A 13,021-nucleotide genomic window follows, 5' to 3' on the forward strand; every position below is an offset into this window, starting at 1 on the left:
AGTAACTATCAGTCCAAATCAGTCCAAACTACATGTCACAACACTCAGGCAAACCATGCACATTTGGAAAAATCGGAGGATCCTTTTTTGCAGCCAAAGGGTTCAGCCATAGGGTAGGATGCAATCATCAATTTGTTACTACTTTTTCAACTCCCTAAGCAGCAATTCCAAACTTTAAGTATTACTTCATGAAATTCTAGTGACCTCACTAACCTGAATCAAAGCTAAACCGTTGTTCAACGACCATGGCCTGAATGATATAGTACACAATATATTGTAGATGAAACTTTGAGAAACTCAATATTATTTGTGTAGATCTTGTTTCTGTAGAAGACCCACGCAAGGGCATTTGGGATAATCTGTGCATAAAAGTAAAGAAATAAATAAAAATAAAAAAAATACTCAAAATATTAACCCTCGAAATGTAAACTCCACTACCTTTCTGACATAGAACTGAACTGATACCATTTAGCACTATGCAATCAAGCTCTCTTTGGTCTTCTAAAAATGCACATGCATCTTTGCTTCGCCTTACTTCCACAGACACTAAAGTTGGAGTAACGAAAGTATGCTTGTGGCTGAAGTTTCATCGCCTGGTTGGGGTTAATTGGATGAGGAATGCTTTTGTGATTCAAGGGAAGAGAGGGAAAAAAACTGTTCTTGGCGCAGTTTCAAGGGGAGAAAGTGGGCTGTATTTTGGCTTGGTTCTGCTGAAAGAGAAGATTGTGCTCACCCAGTCGCAGTGTCTCAGTTTAATTACTCCAGCGGTTGACAGACATGGTGCTTAAAGAAACAAAACAAGGACAGCGGACAGAAAGAAATGTGACTGGGAGTCCATGCCACAGGGATATTTCAGGAATATGTTTATAGGTCATAAATGTATGTGTTTGCTTTATTTTAAAAGTTCAGTGTAAGCATATGCCAAAAAACATAATAGATCGCAGATGATATGTCCACAACTAAAAGCCAACTAATGCCATGTTTGGGTTTGATGGTGTCTTTGCTTTGGTTCAGTTAAGATCGATTGGATTTTACATGGAAACAGAGAAAGCCCGTTACTATGGAGAATGGAGGACTCCAAATGAGTTTAAAATCTGTCCTCCATTTCCTAAATGACAATGAGTATTTTTAATGGTGACTTCATAGAGCTATGTTCTGTGTCCAGCGACAGCAAAATAAAAAACAGCAGGGCTCTCTCTGCACCACCGTTTACACAACTGCCAGTCATGATGAAAATACAGACTCTTCCTTGGCATGTCTGCATGCTTTTTCTTACCATTTCACAGAGAAATCAAAAGCCCTTCTCCCGCTAACATCATTACTGTAAGCACCAGCGACAAGGCACGGCCGTTTTAATGTCTCTTGCAAAGAGATGTTTCAGCTCAGCGGCACAGACATCGAGACCATGTTTTACAAACTATTTCCATGGTGGTAGTAGAACATTCATGAAACAAAGCCTGCGTGTGGAGCTGAGAGGGGGAAAAAACCACTAACCATAGATAATGTGCATGTGGCTTAGCCAGGCTTGTTTTAAAAGAGACAAGGTGGGGCCTGAGACAGTGCTGAGTGAGCAGATAAAGCCACTCGGCCATTTCACTGCTCTCCAATGGTTAGATTGGCTGCTCCATGTTTTCTTTGACTTCAACATGGGGAGTATGCAGTGATGACTTGAAACGCCGGATGATCATTTTCTGAGTGATTTAAGTGTTGCATGAATTTTTCTCGAACAAGATTATGAACTAATGAAGTGAAAACAAATGAAGATGCAATCTTATATGAATACTTTATTATCAATGTGTGAATGGCCTTAGCTTTTTTGTCTGGGCATTGATAGTATACAAAAACTATACACCAAAACCAGGTTTTATCTTCGTTTTCTTTTGAGTGACTTCTCAAAATGGCATTTAGAGACTCTATATATGTAAAATATAGAGAATCAAAAGTGCATTATCCGGTTTCTCTTAACTTCATCCGTATACACATTGCACCATACATAAATAATCACGTTTTGTAAAAATGACTCATTATTTACAAGTGTAATATATTTCTCATAATATATATATATACATACACACATATATATGTATATACATATATATATATATATATATATATATATATATATATATATATATATATATATATATATATATATATATAAAAGTTTATATTAAATCTAGGTAGATTACATTTCGGATAGTGTTATGTTTGTTTGCTATCTGTTGTTAAGGAGGATCTCAAGCCAACAGGGGCAGGAGGTGATGAACTGTCGAGAGTAGCAGGGTCCCCAGCCTTTAGCGAAGCTGATGCGCACGCTGTTGGGGTCGTACGGCCCGTCCAGATGCTCAGGCTCCTCTGCGCGCCGCAGGTGACACGAGTTGTCGTAATCGAACACCTTGATGGAGTAGCCCGGCATGACCTTGCGAACCACCAGGCTCCTGCCACCGTTGGGAATGTCCAGCGTGGGCGAGTTGACGAAGATGGGGTGCTGGCTGCGGTTGTAGGCCCACACGCCGTCCGGCTCCTTGCTGAGCAGGATGCCGTAGCCGATCTTCCCGCGAGTGCGCTGGACAGAACTGCTGCGCTGCTCCAGGCCCAGCTGGCCCAGGCAGAAGCCTGTGCCTTGAGGTAGGTCGTAGAAGATGCTGAGCGAGTGCTCATACACTGGGTAGAGGCGGCCCACGCGCGTCCGGTTCTCCCAGTAGGCCACACTGCACCAGTGGCTCTGCTTCAGGGGGTCCGGCGACGTACTGCTGTCTGCAAAACACATTCAAACACACTCAAACAGTCAGACATCATCAATCAATCAGCCTTTTCTGGTACAAATGTTAGAGCTCTGCAACAGTTCAGAACTGGCCATTGAGCAGAGGAATACACTATTACCCAGATTCATCAAGCCTCTTCTGGATGTGCTTATCATTACTTTATAGAACCGAGTCATCAGATCTACCCTCTGTTAAGACTATCTAAAACAAGATGTAATTTGCAATATAGAAGATGGTCAGATGCTGCTAGGGGAAATATGCGGCTAGGACTGCACAATACACTCCATGTCCATGCTTTTGCATATTTACTTCCTAAAATATACCCACAACAAACAACCAAACACAGGTATCACTAAAGCAAGCATCAAACACCCACACAGCTACACAGGGTGAATGTTTCTTGGAGATCCTTCACGGGGGATTTGATACTGAAGGGGCATGAGGCCCCTCGAAAGGAGGGAAAAAAAAGCAAGAAATCTGTCATCTCTGCCGTCAACACCCCCAGCTCCCCTCCCAGCATTCCAGTGGGGTGAGCGGGCCAGTTGGGGGTCCCCCTCTCCCCTTGGCTGGCCCTCCCTCCGCAAGCTGCAGGCCGGCATTCAGCTCCCTGACAACTTAGTGCGCGCCTGCGACCCCGTGACCCTCCTGCCTTCATGCTATCAGCTCTGATTAACTCGTACACAGAGTGATGCCATTATTTTGCTTCAGAGCGTCTATTGACACAGAGGATTTAAAGCCTGGGCCTGTGGCCCCATTCCTCTCATTCCCAAACCGCGCTGGGGCTAAATGACCTCCTATTAACAAGCTCCTTTAAGGTAGAGCAGACCAGATACACTTTCACATTTCTCCTCGCTAACCTCACCAGGCCTTTACCACTCCTCCAAAGTCCATCATGATGCAACTGACCTTTCAGAGGAAACAGGGACACATGAACTAGTACACACACACACACACACACACACACACACACACACACACATATTCACTCAGAGTTAACGTTGTCTCAGGACTCATTTGCCAGTTGTGAATATCCTTCCTCAGCTCTAAAGTGGTCTCGCATTATGAATCTCCAATGTCTCATTAGTGCATTCTGCAAAACAGCTGTCTGACGGGGACAGCACAGACTAGCTGAATGAATCAATGTGCATTGTTCACCAAAAAAGAAAAATAGAATCCAATGTACTTCATAACTTTTACCTCCAGGACTACTTTCTTGCAAAGTCTACTTCTGATGATAGTGTAGCTAGTGGGTAGACTATATGGTCTATAGATGTGGTGTAAAAGTGTAATTATTAGCATGACCACCAATTGTGAAATTCTGGGACGACATCGGTACCGATGTATAAAATAATTTTGCCTATAAGCAGTGCAGATACCGATATCTTTTTCTCTGTTTATTTACTTTGTATGTACTATGTATGTTTATGTACTGTTGTTAGCTATATCCTTTAGCAGAGTGGAAACAAAAATATTCATAAGAAAATAACTGAACTATTTACTGAAGTCTTTAAGGCCTTCATACCACAACCTAGTGCAGAATTCATGGAACATAACAGATAAATATCACCGTCATCGGTAAATGTCATTGAAGGCCGATATTGGCCAATATCAACCCTACTTGTTATGGAGAAAGCTTGGTGGAATTATTTCTTAAGTTGGTTCCCCATTACCAGTTTACAATTTACTGTAAGAAGCAGTAAATCTGTGACAAACATAGCCTTTCCAACAAATACTTGAGCTTTAAAAAGGTCCAACCACACACTCTACAAAGTTTTTAATTTTCAAATTTCACAGTGGGAGAGAATCCCCCACTTCCCTAAGCACTACAGAAGGGGAGGGGAGCGAAGGGGATGGGGAGGGGGGCACGTCTCTAATCCTGTGCCAGGGATTAGACTCTCCCCCACAGCCATTAGGCTCTTCTACCACACTGACAGAGAGAGAGAAAGAGAGAGAGAGAGAGAGAGGGAGAGAGAGGGAGAGAGAGAGAGAGAGAGGGAGGGGTGGGGGGGCAAACATAGAAAGGGAGGGAGAGGGAGAGAAAGAGAAAAAGAGAGCGAGAGAGAGAAAGACAGAGAGAAAAAGAAAGAGAGAAGGAGGGAGACAGAGAGAAAAAGAGAAAGAGAGAGAGAGGGAGAGGCCGGGGGAGTGTTTGTAAGGATGCCAAAGAGACGTGAATTCAACTTCTGACTCAGCCATAATAAACTTAGAGATTCTATTATGTATGCCTGTGGAGAGAGTTGTTTCGTGTTATTAGCACTTTATGGTATTCCAAAAATGTGAAATCCAAACTACCACAAAAAGAGTCTCTGTATCTGCCCTTAGACTAGCCTCTTTATGGGGCAATGAGGAAATATTCATATTTCCTTTGAACAGAAACTGAACATCAAACAAACTACCAACACAACAGAGACATAACATTGCTGTCTATAAACAAGGCTTAATCCAATTTACTAACTGGCAGCAGTATTTCATTTTGCTAATATAACATAGTACTTAACCACAAAGAATGCTTATGGTTAATTCTCCACTATTAAAAAGTTTGCTGGACTCCTGCTTCTTGATTGAAGAAGAAGAACAATGAAAAATGAAAGGATTCTGTCACAATACGTTCATGAAAGATTTGTATCTAGTTACCCAACTCCCTATGATGAAGCGCCTGTGATGAAAACCTATCTATTGGTCGATCCCAACATCAGACAGAGGGGAAATAGGTTGTGTCAGGATTATACGAGCTGAATCCTTCATTCCCATCACATCACAACACAGCACAGCCAAATGGTCCCACCCTGCAACCCAACACGGAATGCCACAGCTTCCTCAAAACAAAAAAGTGCTAGGCATGGGGGCAAACTCTATCCCAACAGGCACTTTAAAGTAATTCCTTAAAACACACACACACACACACACACACACAAAACAATTTCCAACAATCAATAGTCATTCCCAATCAACATCTGTAAAGAATCTTTAGGTTAAACAGAATGGCAGGATTTCATTAGGCTAATTGCATGCGTTCCGAGGCACTAAACGCAAGAGGAAAAGCCGCAGTCAGTCCTGTAATTCAAACCTTATTTTAACCCGCCGGAGCCTGGCAACAGAGACAGCAGCGTCAGAGCCACAGGCCGAGGCTGGCAGGACGAGAGAGAGAGAGAGAGAGAGAGAGAGAGAGAGAGAGAGAGAGAGAGAGAGAAAAGGAGGAAACAGACAGTATGGGATACACCAGAAGAAGATTTTTCGTTATTGTCCTGGTGCCAAGAGCTGTCTCTCATGCCTCATGTGGAAAGGAGGGGCCGTGGCTAATCGACGAACACTTCACAGAAAAACTCGCCATTGTTGCCTCACAATCTGATTTGTAGCAAGTAGTACTCAAAGCTCTAGAAAGTGCCGTAACAGCTCTGGACTGTGAGTGTCTGATTTGCTATCTTAGCATCATTGGGTCGATGAAAGGCATGAAGGCAAAGGCTACAATGGTGACGATACAAAAATACAGTTAACATTATAAAATATGGTGGGGGCATTTAAGCTGACCAAAGTTTACCACCAGGCTACACGTGGGTCAAACAGAGAAGTCAGGCACAGTGGAGCACCCAGATTTGACAAGCTGAGAAGCCTGCTGATGAACTACAGACTATACATGTGGTTTCCCCCGATCCAAACTCAATATTTACATTACAATGCTGAGTGGAGCAGAGAGGACACCACAGCGCTGACGACCAAACAGACACATCCTAAACTAGTAAAGCCACCACCCTCAGACCTATTAGTCCTCAGCACTCAAGCAAGCTCAGGGCTATAGTCTGCCTGGATGGCTGAGTCAGACAGGCTATATCACTTCAGTGCACAGCCTTGGCCATAGGCATGTAAAAATACCAGACCAACAGTTAGGCATTCTGTTCATTTTTACAGTAATTGCCCTCCTCATTGCCCCAGGTTTGGTGTGGTGACCCTGTGCCCTGCAGAGATGAGAGAGCTCTTAGAGACGTACGACTGGACGGCGTCCTATGGCACAGAACACGCCATGGAGCCGGCGTTCCCATGACTCCTGCCCACTGACCCGACTGAGGGGCACCCCATTTAGCAGGCTGTTCCGAATATTTCTTTAACTCCAGAAAAGCTGCTCTTAAGAAAAGTCTTTGTAGCTAACCTCAAAGAGTTGGGATGCATTTCTGGCTCCTAACAGCCCAGGAACATGAGTAGTAACAGTACTACATTCAGGAATACCCAGAACAGATTTGTGATAGTTTTGGCCATTTACCTGACCACTACCTCATTTGACTGTTAAAACACGGAGGCGTGTATGTGTGAGGGAATGTCCTGGTTGCCCTGGTCAGTGTGAGCGACACGTAAATGAGGAAAACAACACCCTGGTCCCAGAGCGCCAAGCTTAAGATGCGAGGACCACGCAGCGCATTCCTGGCCTGCGCACCGCCATCAAAGGGCCAATTCATTGACTCACGCTGCTTCCAAAGGAGACAGGTTTTTCAAACAGGATGTTTGTTTGAGGCCTGACTTCCCTAAAATAAACAACCCCTAAAGCCTGATTCCTAGAGGCAGCCATCCCACTCACATCATGTCCATACTATGCACTCTGAGGAAACAAACGCACCAATAATGGGAACCCAAACTGTGTCCAACCCATGTGATTTCAACTGAAAGGCAGAGCTAAATCCGAGGAAGCTTCTTTTTTTCCCCCTTCTTCTTTTTTTAAGACTTGCGATTCATAATTTTTCCAGTGTGACAGATTTTGGCAGGAGCGCTGGGTTTTATAACACCCTGAGGTTCCAGTGGGTCTCTCGTCCAAATGTTGTTTGATAGGCAGCAATCCTTTATGAGCATGTAGGAAACTAGAAGCGCTACCGGTGCTACAACAGTTGCGTGCGTACGACTGAAGGCAGAGACAACTTCAGAACACAAGAACAGAAGATGTTTATTCCAGTAAAGCATATGGAGGTCTCACAAATGACCTCAAACCCTTGTCACCTTCTATTTTTCAGCACTCGTGACCTCTCAACTACACAGAAAGCCTCACAACCATTAGAGGTAACTACCATAGTTCCAACAAGAATTTTCTTTTTTTATATTGGTTTTGGAATATAAAATGTCATGTGACCACAGTGTTGGCAAGATCAAGTAAAATTACAGACCCATAAAATCTTGATAACAAGATACAACCGTAGCCTCACTGGTACGTTAACAAATCAATACAGGTAAGCTAGACAACATGGACACTTAGGATGAGATCATTGTCAGTACAGTGCAGTTATAGCTCCAACAAAGCCTACCTAACTGCTGCACGTATGCAAGACCAAGATCCACTTCAGTCTAATAAATGATAAAGCCATTACATGTTTACAGAGTTGCACCTGCACCTTCACATTAAAGCATATGCAGCCAAAATGGATAATATATTTGGCATTTCCAGATATTGGCTATGGTTTCAGACTGTTATAGTGTATTTGTACCGCAAAACATCACTGCAGCAGCCAAAAGGTTTGATGCCTTCATCATGTTTGCAGCACTCAGAACCAGAGACACTTTTCACTTGAGACGAGCACCAGATCTGTCTCTCTCAGTCCCCTCGCAACCCATGCAGGGTGCATGACACCAGGAAGCTATATCCCAGTGCAGGTGCATAAGTGAACGTCGCTTCACTACCCCGAGCACAAGGCTGTCCAGCATCCTGGCAGGACACTTCAGAGGTCAGGCGTAAACACTAATGGTTCCTGTGACACTTCAGTGGAGTGCTTCCTGTCCTCCAGACACTACTTGCGTGTCAGCACAGTCTAACATTGCGTCCTTCTACACTAGTCTGGTCTAGCACGCTCTAAGAGTTACAAACAGAGTCTTGACAGGAAGACTATAGATAATTGGTCTTTTAACTTACAGGGAATTTTAATGAAAGAGATTAGAAGAGAGAAGAAAAAAATATTTCCACCACAAAACCTGCTACTAATAATGTAACGCACTGTTTATTTCATGGGTTCTTTCTCATTTTTGTCTATAGATCAAGCTCAATATAACAATACCATACAGTAATAATTGATGCAAATGATTTTGTCAATATACAGAGTATTATACACTAGGTACACATCCTAACGATGCCTTTTTACCCACAGCATAATCACAATGTTTAATTGTAATGTTTAACTTTGTAGGTTGCCCAAAACACATGGTAACCCAGGGCACCGAGGCTACAAAGCTTTCAACATTAATGTGCCCTGCTCTGAGCAACACTAAGTCGGTATGCTGGGAACTGATTGGCATCATGCACACAGATATGGGCAGGGGAATCTGAATCTTTCCTTGGTGAACCTGTCCTGAGCTTTGTACACACCGAGCCAGCCAGACAGTATTCTTGCTTTCTGAATTCTGAAAGTCTAATCATGGTTGTCAGCAGGTAATAAATAGACTAACAAAACAGGCTAACATTTTCCCCTGAAAGCATCTTTAGCAAAGCTTTACAGTTTGAAGGATCAGTCCATGTGTGATGAAGATTCGTACAGAATGTGTAACTGCGTGTTGGACACTCACCTGAGCAGTCCCTGGGTTTCACAGGGTGGGTGGCCTCATTTTCAGTGTAGGACAAAAGTGGATCTGTCTGATCTGTAATGGCCACAAAAAGTCAGTGCCAGTATGAAGAAATGATTCTGATATATTTCATTACAGATTCAAAGTTAATTTCAGAATTCAGCATTACGATGACGGACAATTCCTGGCCTTTATCTACAAGAATGAAATAATGCACATTACTTGCTTCTCCCAGTATAGGATCACATTAAGTTTTTTTACTGAGAAACACACTATGTGTTCTTTATACTCTGTCAACACACATTTGAGTAGGATTCCAGTGTATGGAAGTTAGCAGTGGAACTTTAAGGTGAGAGAACGTTGGATGTCTTACCCAGTGGCTTGGGTTCTGCTGAGGGGGAGAGCCGTGAGTAGGGAGGGGGAGGTGATTCTAACAATAACAAAAAGAGATATTAGAGACATAGGCCTTCACCATTTGTTAGTAAGGGCTGGTACATTAAAACAAAACAAGCATACTATGAAAATACCATACCAATACCAGGTGTAACTTCATTTTATCTATCATTTTTTATAATTCTATTATTTATAGCCTAAGCCATGCGATAAATCCATAAACCTTATACCATATATGCAACTTTGTTGGCCTAATTATTGAACATATCCTCCATTTACAGTGATATCCTGTACAGATTTTCTCTCCACATAAGGCTCCATAACATAGAGCCAACTAGGAAAGTAAGTATCTGTTAACAGAGCTTCTGTCCTTTGAATTTACAACCTGACAGCTGCCAGGAATGCTGTCAGTGGGTGAGGAGAGGCAGCAAGTTACTTCTTTATTCCATGGAGAGAGCGTTAAAAGCTTCCCAGTATAGGCTACTGTTGCTAGCTTACAGAGAATGATTAAATGATGTATACACTTCACAGTAAAGTAATAGCCTATGTCATTTGAGGCACATGTTTAACGGACCAGAACGAAGGGAGAGATTTTATGTCTATTCTTACCTGGTCCACACATGCGGCTGTAGTGGTAGGGGTTGCAGCACAGCGCCTGGTTCTCAAAACCCCAGAAACTCCGACACTGGCACAGTGGCTTGAGACAGGTTGTGCGCTGCAGGTCGGGCCAGCGGTAGAGCTTGCAGAGCAGGTACTGAGGAGGCGCCGTCTGGCTTCCGATACGCAGCTCCGTCTGCGATGCCATCACGCAGTGGCTCAGCATTGCGCCTCGGGACTCCACAGCCTCCAACAAAGTATCCAGCGACTTTTCATTCAGTTTCTTGAGAAAGGCATAAGTGGCCCGCTTGAGCTCTTGATCCACCGCTGCCCGTGTTTTTACGTCTCTCCTGTCCGCACCGACAGATTCGCGGACACTACGGTTCCGCCATATCAGCTGACAAGGAATAATGTCTTTAGTCCTGGTCGACACTGGACTTCTAGGTCGACTGTGGTCCAGATCTTTAAACAAACAACAAGTAACCCCCCTACCATCGGTTCCTTGCGAAGACTTGGGGCATCCATGCTCAAGGACACACATAGTGTCACAATCATTGTCCAAAATGACACTCGCTTCCCTACTTTCTAGATTCCTGCTGTACACTCTCCCGGGGTTTGCAACCCTTGTCATCGGCATATATTCCGTTTTGGGTATTTTCTCTGGATTGTTGTCAAATGATTCATCCCAACCCCCTTCACTGCTTTTACTACAACTTCCATCTTCCCCATCCGTGTCTGGAATCAAACGGCTTCTCCAGAGTCGCCGTGCAAGACCTGAGCGTTTCGACCTGAACATACGACACTTTCTTCTATTTTTATGCGTCCTTTATGTTTGCTCACGATTCTTACGATTGAAAATCGTGATATGGTCGTCGTGCCACATCAATATTCTGTAGCCTGAACGCCGTGCAGTGTAACCACAGCCGGGGGCAGTATGTTTGTGGCCGAACCACAACATTAGCTAGAATGCAAGCTACAATTGTAGCTAACGTAATGTTATATCAAAGAGGAGATTCAGTTGCAGAAATTCCACGGAGCCTAGCCTATAACTGAAGTGGTAGCCTACGACATGAACCTTTTGGGGTCGCTTCGTAGCATTTGCTGCTTGACTAGGCTACCAGGATATTGCGGTTGTCCATTTCAAAGTCGCAGTAGGCTATAGCTGTTTGGTTTTTAGATGGGTCGGTAAAAGAACGGTAGAAACAAATGATGAATGCAGAAGCTCACCAAAGACGTATTATTATTCTCGGTTGGTAGCTTTGTTTAGATTTCTTTCCTTCTTTTTTGGACTTTGAACTGCTTCGGATCGCCTAACCTATTAGCGTATAAACTTCCCTCTGCGAAGAAATAATCAAACATAATTCATAATCCCGTCTTCGCGACAAACTAAACCAGCGATTTTGAACGGCTGAAGAAACAAGGTGACTCGTCGGATCCTTTGCGCTGTGCGATCTTAAGGGATATGCTATTCCATGATCAGGACTCGTAAATTAGGCTGGCATTCCTCGACCATTTCTTTCGTCGATTCCCCCTTTTTCTTCTTCAGATAGGCTACACACACATACATTCATACACACGGGGCCCCCGAGGAGTGCAACGGAGCCATTGGCTGATTCCCATCATGTGCTAGTCTAGACAGTTTGGCGGCTGGGAGCAGCACTGATTGTTGCGCAAACATGGTTTCGAGTTTCTTAACTCTTCAAGGCGTAATTTCCGCCCTGTTTGAGTTAACGCTTAAAAAATAATACATTTGTTTACTGTTTTGAAGGTGACATACTGTTGCATTGGATTATTCATCTAGACTGGGATGTTTCTAGAATTTCAACAGGCAATTGACTATTTCGTGTTCTCAGAATATTGATAGGCCTACTCTATCGCCATAGCCTAAATTGTTTAATCCCTAATATAACATTATTTAATCATGGCTATCAAATTGATATAAGGATGGTTTGGAGAATATGCGATAGTTACGTGCAATTACTTCGGGAGACAAACAAAACTGCTTGTGTGTGCATTATTTACACCAAATATCTTAGAGCGGAGTGATCTAGATTCTTTGATTTTCACCATGCGGTTCTCGACCGTAGTGATCATCAACATTATCAATTCTCTCACTGATATTCTCTTTTGGCAGGCGGACTTGGTGGTGCGAAAGTAGGCTAAGCTTAAAAGTCAAGCTGCTTTCTTTCTGTGCTAGCATCTAGCATTTTACAACTGTTTCATTATAGCACTATAAATGGACGTTGTTGAAGTGTTACAGCAAGTTTTCTGTGTTCGCCCTCAGGGCATAAATACTCCTTTAAATGCATGCGCCTCCGGCGGGATTTAAAGAGTTAATTTGTTTCCATGTGGAGTCAGAGAGTCGAGGCCACGCCCCTAATATATCAATTCGCTCAGAGTAACAGAAGTTCAGGAATGGGGGCCTCCAATTGCCTGTCAAGATGTCAAATATTACTCCACTGAGGAGGACACAGCCCTGACATAAAAAATGGAGAAGAACGATGTCTGCAGGTTTCCAACAATATCTGATCAAATTGACACTAACCTTCAAGGCAAATAGCAAATAGGGAGACCCATAATGGGGAAATTTACTACAAAGGCTACTCAAGGGCTCTGTTGTAGCCTAATGACCGGTTTCCACTATCTCCTGATTGTTGACTTAACTGTGAGGTCTAGAAGTCAATCGGCTAATAATCACAGCGACAAGCTCCCAAACAATTACAACACGAGACCTACTG

The 13,021-nt window shown here is 43.3% G+C and overlaps 1 protein-coding gene across 1 annotated transcript; it reads right to left on the minus strand.

Annotated features, from left to right (window-relative positions):
* Positions 1 to 2,169: 2,169 nt before the first annotated feature.
* On the minus strand, positions 2,170 to 11,914 carry smad6a (SMAD family member 6a). The gene is made up of 4 exons (XM_048262865.1): positions 10,296 to 11,914; positions 9,667 to 9,723; positions 9,297 to 9,368; positions 2,170 to 2,757 (listed from the first exon to the last, which is right to left on the minus strand). Exons 1-4 carry the CDS (start codon positions 11,077 to 11,079, stop codon positions 2,216 to 2,218), a joined length of 1,455 nt encoding a protein of 484 aa, XP_048118822.1. The 5' UTR covers positions 11,080 to 11,914; the 3' UTR covers positions 2,170 to 2,215.
* Positions 11,915 to 13,021: the final 1,107 nt, after the last annotated feature.

Source organism: Alosa alosa, chromosome 14, assembly GCF_017589495.1.
Source record: "Alosa alosa isolate M-15738 ecotype Scorff River chromosome 14, AALO_Geno_1.1, whole genome shotgun sequence".
Taxonomy (NCBI): Eukaryota; Metazoa; Chordata; class Actinopteri; order Clupeiformes; family Clupeidae; genus Alosa; species Alosa alosa.